Consider the following 14,361-nt stretch of genomic DNA (forward strand, 5'->3'; position numbering starts at 1 on the left):
ACAAGGGGGAGGAGCCATATTTAAAAGGGGTGGAGCCGGAACTGGACCAGTCTCGAGTGAAAGATATCAGAGGAGGCAGCTTTTCTTCGCTGCTCCTCCTAGGCAAGATGGCGGCGATCGACCACGTGTTGGAGCGGCTACGGGCTCAGGCGGAGGTGCGGGGTTCGGGGTGGCTGACCGAACAGGTGGAGCGCTGGATGGGTGAGACTGATGCAGGAACGAGTAGCGGGGAGCCGGTGCTGCGGGCCCGGAGGTCTCGGCCTCCGGCGCGCTTCTCGCCGGGCCCCGCCCCTCGGCCACCTCGTGATCGGCGGAGCCCGGGGAGGACAGGTCGGTCCCCCCCCGCCAAACGGAGACAGCAGGACACTCTGGGCCTTGGGCTGTCGGCACGCCGCCGGCCTACCCCGGGGGGCGGGGCCACGAGCCGCGATGGCGCCGGCTCCCCGCCGTCCAGCCCGGCAACCGTTCGCATGGGGGACCCCTGCGGGGGGCCCCGCACGAGCAGGGGGACAGCCAGCGGTGCGGAGGGGACTGGAAAACGACCGGATTCGGCCTACCGGAAGGCACAGGCGGTGGGTGGGGGGCGCCGGGCGAATGCAGGCATGCTTGAGGGACAAAATGGAGGACTGACGCCCAGGGGTGGTGCGGGGGGGCACCCCAGGTCTGGTTCGCTACGCCAGTCGGGGAGCAAGGCCCCTGTGGGGACGGATCTTCCCAGCCACCTGTTTGCTGCGGCCTCTGGGAGTGGGGAGGAGGGGAGGAGGAAGACCGGCCGGAGGGAGAACTGTCCGCTGAAGACGAAGTGGTGGATCCGGCGGTGGAGAGCGGCAACGCGGCTGTGGGACGTGTTCCTGGTCGGCCCGGTAAGTCAGTACCTACTGTTTTTTCTGATGTTTTGCAGGGGTTGCTGGGGGCTGTGCAGGGGGCGGCTGGTTCAGCGGCGCCTCCGGCGCCGCTGGGTGGGGTGAAGGTGGCGGGGTCGGGTCGGGTGGACCCGGGGCCCGCGCCGCCTCTGCAGGGTCTGTTGGAGGGGTTGCGGGCGTTGGTGGACAGGTTTGGGGGGGGTGGGGGATCTCCTGCCCTGACGGCGCCTTGGGGGGCTGGTACGGTCACTGGGGCGGCGGGGGTTCCGCTGGCTGCGGGTGGGGAACCCCCGTCGTCCGCTACGGCGGTGCTGGTAGCGAGCGGGGGGCCCGGTGGGGAGGAGGCGGCCGCAACGCCCGGCCGGACTGATGTGGTTCGGATTGGGGATGCGGCGCGATGTGAGGTGTATGTCTGCTTCGAGGGATCGCTCGCGGCGCACCTGAAGCCGGAGGTCCGGGAAAAAATTGCCAAAGGTGAGTATGTGGAGATATTCTCGCTGCTCCCGTTGGAAAAATTCAATTTGGATCGGGTCAAGCCCAATGACACGAAAAAAGATGATGAGGAGAAGAGGCATTATAGGCTGATACCGCGGACGTTTGCGAATTGGTTGCAGGCGTTCACGATTTTGGCGAGCGTCATTGGCGAAAAGAACCCCGAACACTGCTCGGCGTTGTTTTGCTATATGGACGCCATTGGGGAGGCGCACCGGGTGTACGGGGGGGTGGCATGGCTCCGGTACGACGAACAGTTCCGGCAGCGGAAGGCGGTGCGTCAGGAGTTGCGGTGGGATCACAAGGACATCAGCCTCTGGATGAGGCTGATGTCCTCCGCCCGGGCCCCGCCTCCGTTTTTTCAGGGGGGGGGCCGGGGGTACACCCTCCTCAGGACTGTCGGCCGGAAAGAAGTGGGGGGTGTGCTGGTCTTTTAACGAGGGCGCCTGCAAGTTTGGAAGTGCGTGCCGGTTCAAGCACGAGGTGTTCCGGATGCGGGGGGGCTCACGCCTTGTCTCGCTGCTTTAAAAAGGGAAAGCGTCCCGGCGACGCTGCTAACAAGAGGGAAGACGCCGGTGAGGGTGGAAAGGATGCTTCCTTTCCTAAATAGGTATCTAGATAGGGTGGCAGCGCGCCTGCTGGCCGAGGGGTTCCGGGATGGTTTCCGGATACCCTGTGACTTGAAGGTGGTGCCGCCGGTGGCGCGGAACCTCTTTTTTTTTTTTTTTTTTTCTCTTTTTTTTTTTTTTTTTTTTTTTGCCACATCAGTGTTTCTATACCAGAGACTAGGTTCAGCTTATCGCTCACTCGTGTCTCATTTTCCATTCCACATCATCGTAGCATATTTAGTTATTCAAATTTTAAGCTTAGTATAATCACCTAAGGATTTTGTAACATTTAATTGAAGTACAAAAGTAATAAAAACTCCCCTAGTATTTATGGGCTACACACCATGCCAGTATCTATTATCCTGGTATTCCGTATCTAATACAAATTTTTTCTCTCCCTACTCCTCCCCTCCACCCACCCCCCCTCCCCCCCTCCTATCCCCAATCTATTAGAAGACACATCTAGCAAAGGATGCCTAGTACAAATAAATAAAGGAGCTATATAGGCTAAGAGACGCCTGTTCACAATACTTTATAGGGGAATCCCCAATCTTCCCAATCCAGAACCCCATATCTTTTTAAATTTCTTACCGTTACCCTGCTTAATAAAGAAAACCCTTTCATTACCAATAGTTTTCCTTATATTATCCAACCATATATCTGATAGTGGACTAGAGCATGCCTGCCAATTCTGGGCGATTAATTTCCTTGCCTGAAACAGGCATCTAGTAACTGGTTCAAATATATTTTTAGGGATTTTATATCCCTCCGGTATAGCCAACAAGCAGGTCCTCACTGTTGCCTCTAATGTCAACCCAAATATTTCATTCACATGGTCTATAACTTGTGTCCAGTATCTGAACAGTTTCGGACACCTCCAAAACATATGAATGAAATCCCCAACCCGACCACATCTGGGGCACTGATCATTATCCCTCCATCCCATTTTAAACATTTTCCTAGGCGTATAATATGCCTGGTGGAAAAAAAAAAGTTGAGAGGCTTTCTGTGCCGGAGAAATAGAGACCTTGGTTCCCTGTTCCATTATCCAGTCCCAGTCCGGTATGGACAACGGACCCACATCTCTCTCCCATTTCCCTTTACTTTTAATCATACCGCTTCGGTCTAGCAATTTATCTCCCAGCCTGTTATATAGGAATGAAATCAATCCTTTGAGCGTGTCCCTGGACATAATTTGAGATAACACCGGGATCTCAATCAACTGTATCTCCTGTGATCTAAATTGGGCCTGGATTGCGTGTCTGACCTGAAAATATTTATAAAGCGAATGATTCGATATAGAAAATTCAGACCTTAAGTCCGCAAATGATCTGATATCCGAATCCTGGAGCAATTGCGCTAGTTTATCTATCCCTTGGTTTACCCACTCCTTACTTTTTTCCACTTTAAATAGCTCATCTAGGTTCCTATTGTCCCATAAGGGAGCCAACACGGATACCTGTTGGTATCCCAACAGGGCCTTAGCTGTTTTCCAGATTTTAACAATCTGGGTAATCGTTGGGCAACGCATATTAAACGAATTTGCTTCAAGCGCTTCCATAAGCGTGTTATGTGGGCACCCTAACATTAATAGCCTATGGCAGGGATTGGCTTAATTTTTTGTTATTGCTCCAGCTAAGTGTTGCAGTTGAGCCGCTAGGTAGTAAAGTCTGGGATGTGGAATCGCCAACCCCCCTTCTTCCAGCGGCAGCTGCAAAGTTCGCAAACTAATCCTCGGTGGACCCTTTTTCCATATACAGGATCTAAATAGAGATTCTATTTTCTTGAACCATTTTTCCCCGATCCATAAAGGTGAATTATGGAGGACATACAAGATTTGAGGAAGCCATACCATCTTGATCAAGTTGCAGCGGCCGGCCATTGAAAGGGGGAGTCGACTCCAAATATCAGCCTTTTGTTTTAACTTTACTAGAAGGGGGGATAGATTATCATCTAAATAAGAGTTTACATCCCTAGTAATCCACACCCCCAGATATTTAAACTTCTCGACTTGTTTCAAGTTCCCGATGTCCTGGGGAGCACAAATATACCCGCTTTCCAGTGGTAGTATAGCCGATTTATCCCACTTGATGGTTAATCCTGATATATAACCAAATTCTCTGATCATCTTCATTACCACTTTCAGTGAGGCTTGAGCATCCCCTAGGAAAAGTAAAATATCATCGGCAAACAATGCCATTTTTTCCTCTACCTGTCCTCTTCTAAATGCCTGTATATCAGGACTGGCCCTAATGGCGATAGCTAGCGGCTCCACCGCCATAACAAACAATAGGGGGGAGAGGGGGCACCCCTGCCTCGTGCCTCGTTCCAACAGAAATGTTTCAGAAAGCTCATTATTAATTTTAATTTTCGCTCTTGGATCCGTATATAACAGTTTTATCCATTTAATAAATTTTGGTCCAAACCCAAATCTAGTAAGCACATTAAATAGGTATGCCCATTCGAGACTGTCGAATGCTTTGGCTGCATCCAGAGTCAAAACTGCTCTGGAGCCCCCATTGTCCACCAAAACCTGTGTATTCAAAAAAAGTCTACGTATGTTGACACTAGTAGATCTATTCGGGATAAAACCCGACTGATCGGAATGAATGAGCTTTTGGACACTTCTTTTTAAACGTGTTGCAAGCACTTTTGCTAGAATTTTTACGTCCGACCCCAGCAACGAGATCGGGCGATATGAGGCCGGGTCCATAGAGTCTTTGTCCTCTTTAGGAATAACCACTATTGTGGCTTCCAACATCGAAGAGGGCAGAGCTCCACACTCGAAGGAATGCCTCAATGTCTCCAGCAGTTGTGGCAACAGGACCTCTCCATATCTCTTGTAGACCTCGATTGCCAAACCATCAGGTCCTGGTGCTTTTAAGTTAGTCATCCCTGCCACCGCACTTTGGAGTTCCTCAATAGTAATCGGGGCCTCCATTACTGCTAGATCTTCTACTGTTACTGTTGGCATATTCAAATTCCCCAGAAAAGCAGCTATAGCTCCCCCTTCACTCCCCCCTTGGGACTTATATAGTGAACTGTAATAGCGATAAAATACATTATTAATAGTGGATGTTTCAGACGTAGTCTCCCCCTCTGGGGTCCTAATCGGCAATATCGCTGGAGGGGCCGTATTTGCTTTGATCAGCAGGGACAGCATTCGTCCCACTCTCTCTCCCTCCCCAAAGTTTGCTTGTTTCTGCAGTATACATCTATTTTCCATCTTACGCCTAGTAATTATCTTGAATTCTTGCTGTTTATCAAGCCAAGCCTTCTGGGTAGTAGGGTTCGGGTTTATAGTATACTGTCTTTCTGTCTCTAGCACCGCCTTAATAACTTCCTCTTCCTGTTTTTTCAATTCGGCCCTGTTCCTAGCAGTTGATTGGATAAAAAGACCTCTTAAAAAGGCTTTTAAAGAATCCCAAACAACTCCTACTGGCGCTGTACCTACATTAATATTAATAAACTCCTTTAGGTCAGTTGTCACCCGGTCCGTATCTTTCATTAATTCCAGCCAAACAGGGTCGATTTTCCATTGGCCAGAGTATTGTTTCTTACCAACACAAAGTGTCAGTATTAGGGGGGAGTGGTCCGAGATACTTCTTGGACCATATTCTATCTCATCCACTCGCGGCATCGCACTACTATTTAACAGAGCCATATCGAGTCTCGATAGTGTAGAGAAGGAAGCTGAGTAACAAGAGTATTGTCGCTCCCTCGGATACCGAGTGCGCCATGCATCGTATAAACCTGCCTCACTTAAGAAGCGGGCTAACCTCGTGGAATCTTTCACTATTGGTGTATTTACGATTGGGAACCTGTCCATAGATTTATCCAACACTTCATTAAAGTCCCCTACTACTATCACAGGGATACCAGGTTTATCTATTACAAAGGATAATAACTCATATAAAATCTCTAGTTTAAATGGAGGAGGGTTATATATGTTGGCTATCACGTAGGGATTATTCTCAATTTGGCAGTATAAAAAAACATATCTACCCTTTGCATCTATACAACTATTATGGCAAAGAAACCGAACCGCCCTATCGACAAGAATACTAACCCCTCTTGCATAGGTTGAAAATACGGAATGGAACTGGGTCTGGTATTTCTGACCTTGCAGACACCGAATCGTGTCACCTGTTAAGTGCGTCTCCTGAAGACACAATAGTCCGGGTCCTTTGCCCTCTAAAGCTGACAAAACCACTTTCCTTTTGGTCGGATCTCCCAGACCCAGCACATTCCATGATACTATCTTAATTCTTTTCGCCTGCATCACCGCTTAGCGATCTGTAAATTGGTCAGATTCCTCAAAAACCATTGAAAAAAAAAAAAATAAAAATAAAAATATATAAGTATATTGACACCAAAAAAGACCTTCCCCCTTCCTATCCCTTTCCTGCCAATCAACAACCCGCACATTGGGTGGTCTAAACCAAGAAAAGCAAAAGGAAGGAGAAAAAGAAAAGAGTGAAAAGTGTACAAACATGATAATAGCAAAAAATTCTCTCTCTCCCTTTTTCCCCTTAGTTTTACATATGTGTATCCTATATTCTACATACTCTACGTAATAGTGCATCTCAAAATTTGTGTATCCTTGTATTATTTTGATATACAAACATAGTAATACCAAAAAATTCTTTCTCTCCCTTTTTCCCCTTAGTTTTACATATGTGTATCCTATATTCTACATAATAGTGCATCTCAAAATTTGTGTATCCTTGTATTATTTTTGTTACTCTTCCCTTTCCCCACCTTCCCATCCCATCTCCCCCTCCTCCCCTTCTACCAAACCCCCTCCCCCACCCCCCCCCCCTCGCCCCATAGGGCTACCCCCTAGGGGTATACTTGTGACCTTCTCACGACACTCCCACCACTCACCCATACCAATCCTACTGGGTGCTTTCACCCAGAATCTACCCCCACTCATGGGGACCTCTTGTCCCCCACTACAAATGCTTAATTACACTCAACACACCCTTATTGCTCAACCCCAGCCCCCACCTACATTGTGCAGTATACCGGGTATAACAAATTATAACAAGTACACTCCCTATTCCTACCTACCCCCCCAAAATATATGCCCCTAGTTCCTTTGAAATCCACCCAGCTACCCTGCATTGTGCATTTATAGATCCTTTTTTGTTTCATCTAACCATTGGGATGCTTCTCCTGGCGTATTAAAAAAGAACGTTTTCCCTAATGCATTCACCCTTAAACGCGCTGGATATAGGAGCGCATACTCTAACTTAAATTTAACCATTTCTCGTTTGACTGGTATGAATTCGGCTCTTCTTTTCTGGAGGTCAGGGGAGAAATCAGGGTACAGGGAGACCCTAGCTCCCTTATATCTGATATCTCCCCTCATTCTAGCCTCTCGTAATAGGGACACTTTATCCTGGTAATTAAGGATCTTAAGCATTATAGGCCTAGGGCGCTCCCCCACCTGGCGAGATTTTACCGGGGTACGATGTGCCCGTTCTACTGCAAATGTCGGGGTAAATGTTGCGGCCCCAAAAAGTTCTCGGAGCCACCCCTCAAGGAAACCAATCAAATTAGTCCCCTCGCAGTGTTCGGGAAGGCCTAGCACTCTAATATTGCTTCTTCGGTTTCTGTTCTCCATCTCATCGAGTTTATCCGCTTGTATAGTAACTGTTTTCTTAAGTGCTTCAACTTCCTGCCTCACCGGTCTCAGCTCGTCTTCTATTGTGCCCATGCGTTCCTCAAGCTCGGTAGTTCTTAATATAGTCCTATTCAGTTCCTGCCTCATAGACAACAGTTCCTCTTTTATATGTCTTAGCTGTACATCAAAATTAGATATCGAATCTTTGCATTCCTTAATTGCATTAAAAATGTCTCTTAATGTGGGTTCTTCATCCAGATTACCTGTCGTTGGTAAATGGGAGCTAGTTGTTTCTGGATTTGTTGGCACTATTCCTAGTTTGCTTCCACCCCCTCCCTTACTGCCCCCTAATTTCGTAGCTATTGGAGTGGGGGGGTTGGCCACAGGCTGACCTTGACTCCTCCTATCGGCCGAAGAGTTTTTAATATCTTTATTATGTAAATTTGCCTGCTGAGAGCTTGACTTGCTCGGAGAGACTGGGCCAGAATGAGCATAACGCTCCAGTTTTGCTGCCGCCGACGCTGAAGCCATTTGGTTAGTTTTTTCCTTGGCGGCACCCGTAATTTGTTGGCCCTCTGAGGGCGTTTGCACCTCTGGAGATCTTTTTCTTGACATAATTAAATTAATTAAATTATATGACCACGTAAATAGCCCGCCTTACAGGTAAAAAAAAAAAAAAAAAAAGGAGCCTTCAGGAGAGGGGGGATCACAATGTTATGGCAACAATCCTGATGTAAAAAAGAAATCCTCCCTCATTCATCAGAGGAGACCGTGCTCATTGACCCCTGACCTCCAGTTCTCGGTAGACAACCCCACAGCCAAAAACTCATCGCCGTATTAGTAATATATTTATACTTATGTATATGTTCACATATTCACTATATATAGCCAAGGTAGCCAAGATAGAGCAAAACAGTCGATGATTTACTTCAATAATATTTTAAGGTCAAAGGAAGAGAGGGATTTATCTCAGTTGCCAATACATAGCCCCATATATCTATAGGAAAGGCATCAGGAGATCCAGAACTACCTCTCAATTCCCCATGAAATTGAACAGACAGTGAAGTTACAAATTTATTGCCACTTATCTTGGTTGCGGGTCCGTAGCCATGCAGCATTCCATCAGTCTGTGCGGAGCATCCCAGTTGTCCAGGTCTTTCTCACTCTCCCCCAAGGTTTCAGACAAGCCTCGCTGTCAATGTGGATTTCTATTCAGTTGACCTTCAATCTGATAGAGGGCAGCCAGCAAAAAGAGGAGGGGGGGCGGCAGGGGGGGGGGAACTCTACACGGGAGTCCCCTCTCTCCTACAGGTCACACGCCAGGGATCCCACCGCTGAGAGCTAGTATGGATACCGGGCCCGCTGCGCGCCGTCTGCACGCCAAGCTCATTCAAAACGAAGGGAGAGGCTCTATAACGTCACAGGAGTCCAGGAGCCGCGCAAAGTCTCGCGAGATCCCCAGCGAGACTCTCGGCTCACGCTACGCCAGCCCAGCACAGGCAGCAGCACCCCCGTTCTCCAGGAAGGAGAAAAATAACAATGCACGGACTAAAAAATAGCAAGCCAAAAACGGCTCAGATCAGCATGTCAGGCATTAAGCAAATATATCCAAGCATAAACGCATATGGCATAGGAGGCTAGAAACCATACAAACACTTTGTACTAGGGGATTTTAGACGGCATCAAGTAATCCAGGGAGGGTCAACATGGGAACATCAGAGCAGGCAGGGAGCACGGGGCAGGGCAGCACCATGCTCACTCTCCACACGCCTCCACTGGCGCGGAACCTCAGGTCGGCCTTGCTGCACCCTACGGTGGTGGACGAAAAGTTGGGGAAGGAAGTGGCCCTGGGTCGGATGGGGGGGCCGTTTGCGGGTAAGCCGTGGGACACGCTGGTGGTGTCTCCTTTGGGGGTTGTCCCCAAGAAGGAGCCGCACAAATTTCGGCTTATACACCACTTGTCGTTTCCGAAGGGGGGTTCGGTCAATGACTTCATCGACCCGGATGTCTGCGCGGTGTCATATACGTCATTCGACGCGGCTAACCGGTGGGTGCGGCGTTACGGCCGGGGAGCGCTCATGGCCAAGGCGGACATTGAGTCGGCTTTCCGGTTGCTGCCGGTGCACCCGGACAGTTTTCGCTTGTTGGGTTGTCACTGGCGGGAGCAGTTCTACGTGGACAAGTGTTTGCCTATGGGCTGCTCCGTTTCGTGCTCCGTTTTCGAGCAGTTTAGCTCGTTCCTGGAGTGGGTGGTGCGGGATGTTTCTGGCATTGAGTCAATCATTCACTACTTGGACGATTTTCTCTGCATCGGCCCCCAGGCCTCCGCTGTGTGTGCGATTCTCTTGTCCACGTTGCAGCACATCGCAGGCGTTTTTGGGGTGCCATTGGCGGGCAAAAAGACGGAGGGCCCAGTGGGGGTGTTGAGTTTTTTGGGTATAGTGATAGATTCGGCGGCTATGGAGTGCAGGTTGCCGGACGACAAGTTGGTGGATTTGCAGCGGGCGATTCGGGAGATTCAGGGCCGTCGGAAGGTTCAGTTGGCGACCTTGCAGTCCTTGCTGGGAAAACTGAACTTTGCGTGCCGCATCATTCCGATGGGCCGGGTGTTCTGCCGACGGCTGTCAGCGGCGACGGCGGGGGTGCGGGCGCCTACGCACTTCATTCGGTTGACGGAGGAACACCGGGACGATTTGGGTGTGTGGCATGATTTCTTGTCCTCCTATAACGGCAGGGTGGTTTGGATGTCAGGGCCGGTGAGCAACTTCGATGTCGAATTGGTCACCGACGCAGCCGGGTCTACGGGCTATGGTGCGTTTTTTCAGGGCAGGTGGAGTGCGGAACCTTGGCCGCGCTCGTGGAAGGAAGCGGGTTTCCTGGGCAACCTAGTGTTGCTGGAACTCTTTCCGATTGTGTTGGCGTTGGAGCTGTGGGGGGAGAGTTGCAGGAATTTGAAGCTGCGCATCAACTGTGACAACATGGGTGTGGTGCAGGTGGTGAATCGCATGTCTGCATCATCCCCTCCGGTTATCAGACTGTTGCGCCAATTGGTCCTTCGGTGCCTGCGTTTGAATGTTTTTCTGTATGCTGTTCACATACCTGGGGTGGAGAATTCCTTGGCTGACTCCCTGTCTCGTTTCCAGTGGGACAAGTTCCGGGAACTGGCACCTGGCGCGGCTGCAGTCGGGATTCCGTGCCCGGGGTGGATTTGGGCGCTGCCCTTGGAGTCGCCGCGGGTTGGATACGCAGGTCTGTAAGTCGGGCTACCTGGACGGCATACGTTAAGGTATGGCGGGAATGGCAGGAGTTGGTGCGAGAGGTGGACGGAGCTGGGGGAGCCGGGGACTGGCGCCTGCTGGCGCTTTATTTCGTGGTCCGGAACGTGGAGAGCGGGCGCTCGGCGGCAGCGATCGATCGAAAAATGGCAGGCTTGTCATTCCTTTTTAAGTTGTTGGGGTCGGAGGATTGGTCGAAGGGTTTTTGGATACGTCAGATGCTGAAGGGTTTTCGGAAGCAGTCGAAGAGGGGGGACACGAGACGTCCGGTGACGTTTGGGGTCTTGGTGGCCATTTGTGGTAAATTGGGCTCGGTTTGCACGTCTCCGTTCGAGGTTTGGTTATTCACGGCGGCCTTTTCGTTGGCTTTTTACGGGGCTTTTCGGATTGGGGAGTTGGTCAGCCCGTCTCAGAAAGTTCCGGGGGGGCTGTGGGATCAGGACGTGCGGGTGACAGGGTCGGAGGTGGGTATAACTCTTCGGCGTTCGAAGACGGACCAACGGGGTAGGGGCGTGGAAATTTGCTTGTTCAGTTTGGCGGGGTCACAGGTTTGCCCGGTAGAATCGGTTCGGAGTTACCGTGAGGTAAGGCCGGGGAGTCCGGGGCCATTCCTTGTCCACGCTGACGGGTCTTTCCTGTCCAGATTCCAGTTCGTGGCGGTTTTCCGGCGATGCTTGACGCTTAGTGGTTTGGTGGGGTCGGAATATGCTTCACACTCCTTCCGCATCGGGGCGGCCACGGAAGCGGCCCGGTGCGGGTTGGATGAGGCGGCGGTGCGCAGGATAGGTCGTTGGGAGTCGCGTAGGTTTCGGTCGTACGTTCGACCTCAGTTGGTGGTTGGGCGGTCCCGGGAGTGGGATTGCCCTTAGTGGAATTCCTGGTTGGATGTTAAAAAGGAATGCAAAACGGGGACAGTTACTGGACTAATGGAGTTTTTTCCACGGGGGTAGGGTTGGGATCTCCGTGGGGTAGGTAAGGGCATTGGTTGGTGTTTTTTCTTTGGGGTTTTTTGTTTGTCGGGGATCAGCAGGTTTTGGTTTCTCGTTTCAGATGGAGGTACACCGCGCCTCGTTTGGATCGTGGGCCACTCCTACGTTTGTTGGGGGGCCTGGAGAGGAGACATGAGACCTGCGGGGAGGCAACTGGGGATTTTCAGGGCCGAAGCGGAATTACGCTGGTTGGGGATACCAGGAATGCGGTGGGAGAGGGTGGTGAGTGTGGTGGAAAGGTTCGTTTGGCTGCATGGGCCCCCGGATGTGTTGGTTCTACATGCTGGGGGGAATGACCTGGGAGCCCGGAAAGTCAGGGATTTGCTGACTGACATTAAGGCGGATTTTCTTAAGCTGCGTGCTAGGTTTCCCAGTACGATCCTGCTGTGGTCGGATATTGTCGCCCGGACGCAGTGGAGATGGGCGAGGTCAGTGGCCAGCATTCAGAAGACAAGGATCCGGGTGAATAAGGTGGTGGGGAGATTCGTGATTCAGAATGGAGGGCTGGTGATCAGACACAGGGAGCTGGAGTCCAATGAGGGTCTGTACCTGAGGAGGGATGGGGTTCATCTCACGGATGTCGGGATTGACCTATGGTCTTTGGGTTTGCAGGAGGGGATCCAACAAGCTCTGAGGGTGTGGGGTTGCCCTCAAGGGTAAGGTGGTCACCCTTTCAGGCTGTGGCGTGAGATTTCTGGTGGTCTTTGACGGTGGCGGTAAACAGAGGTGATATAAAAGGGTGGGGGGCTCATTGGTATTATGGGCCCCTCAGGTTTATTTCTGAACGGTGGACGGAATACTGGGAGGTTTTTCACTGCAGGAATTGGTTGTCTCTGAGCGGTCACAGCGTGAGGCCTGGTATGGTAAAAAGGTAAAGCAGTGAGGTTGGTGTTTTGGAGTTAAAGTGGGTTACCATCAGAGATCACCAGACTGGAGTTGATAAAGTTGTTCAAAATGTTTTGTTTACAGTTGTAGATATATATTTATATATTTATATACATATTTTGGAGGGAGTAAAATATTTTGGTTATGTTTAATAAAAGGCTGTTGTGGCCATTTTACTCCAAAGAGAAGGTGTGGTCTCATTATTATAGATATAAAAGGGCTGGTATGGGACATTATTGAGAGGGGGACTGTTGGGCTACGCAGGTCAAGGTGGTTCTACAAAGTATTGTCTCAGGGAGCTGAATACAAATGCACACCACACTTTTCAGATATTTATTTGTAAAAAAAATGTGAAAACCCTTTATCATTTTCCTTCAACTTCACAATTATGTGCCATATTCTGTTGGTCTATCACACAAAATCCCAATAAAATACATATGTTTTTGGTTGTAACTTGACAAATGTGGAAAATTTTAAAGGCGTATAAATACTTTTTCAGTAAACCTAGACTAAAAGCCTATTTTCTTCTTTACTGTGATTTTTCATAAGTTTTTGTTCTTCTCTTGTAGCTGGTGAACACCTTGAGAAATACACCAATGGAGAAATGACTGCATGCCCCTACTCAGCTGGCTGGGGACTTGACTTTTATGTTTCTAAAGCATTAAACAAAGAGAACTCTGACAAGATGGAGAACATTGAAAGCTCTTTAGAGAAGACCACATTAAAACATGCAGCTAATAGCAGCTTAGGAGTCAGCACATGGGTTCATGGATCAGATGAGGACAGCAGAGCTCAGTGTGGAGGAAAGCGCTTTCTGTGTGCCGAGTGCGGGAAAAGTTTCACCCGGAAGTCTTCCCTTATTGTACATCAGAGAGTCCACACAGGGGAGAAAAGCTTTATGTGTACAAAGTGTGGGAAGATGTTTGGCCTCAAGTCTTCTATGGTCAGACACATGAGGACTCACTCTTGAGAGATGTTAACTTGCCCTGAATATGGGACGCCTTTGGGAACCATTCCAGGTTTTTTCAGCACTAGACTTGTCATAAAGGGGACTAATCCAACTTCTTCCCAATTGCTGATCCGTTCTAATAAATTTTATTATTCTAGCCAAGAAGCCAAAAACAAACATCAAAGACAAGTCTGTAAAACGTTCACATACTTCTGTCAAGTTTCTCATGTATATGTGTATTTAATGTTGATATGTCAGAAACCGTTTATGAACGACAATTGCTAATGTGTATCGTGTGCCATTTTTAATTCTTTTTCCATTTTTTTTTTAAAATCAGACCTAAGGTAAACACAGAACACACAGGTTTTTCAGCCCGTATAACCACTTCATCTCTGGAAGGTTTTACCCCCTTCATGACAAGGCCATTTTTTTTAAATTTAGAACTGCGCTAATTTAACCGGTAATTGCTCGGTCATGCAATGTTGTACCCAAACGAAATTGAAAGTATCTCACATAAGTGAGTACACCCCTCACATTTTTGTAAATATTTAATTATATCTTTTCATGTGACAACACTGAAGAAATTACATTTTGCTACAATGTAAAGTAGTGAGTGCACAGCTTGTATAACAGTGTAAATTTGCTGTCACCCTTAAACTGACTCAGCACAG

At 49.3% G+C, this 14,361-nt stretch overlaps 1 protein-coding gene across 1 annotated transcript in view; it reads left to right on the forward strand.

The window, feature by feature from the left end:
- Positions 1-13,979, forward strand: part of LOC143960217 (uncharacterized) — a 57,673-nt gene extending 43,694 nt beyond the window's left edge. The window contains exon 8 of the mRNA XM_077468548.1: positions 13,311-13,979. Coding sequence (XP_077324674.1) covers positions 13,311-13,711 — 401 coding nt within the window. The 3' untranslated portion in view covers positions 13,712-13,979. The remainder of the gene's footprint in view (positions 1-13,310) is intronic.
- Positions 13,980-14,361: the final 382 nt, after the last annotated feature.

The sequence above is a fragment of the Lithobates pipiens genome, unplaced genomic scaffold (genome assembly GCF_037356315.1).
Source record: "Lithobates pipiens isolate NorthernLeopardFrog02 unplaced genomic scaffold, aLitPip1_a1.2 Scaffold_8, whole genome shotgun sequence".
NCBI classification, from domain to species: Eukaryota; Metazoa; Chordata; class Amphibia; order Anura; family Ranidae; genus Lithobates; species Lithobates pipiens.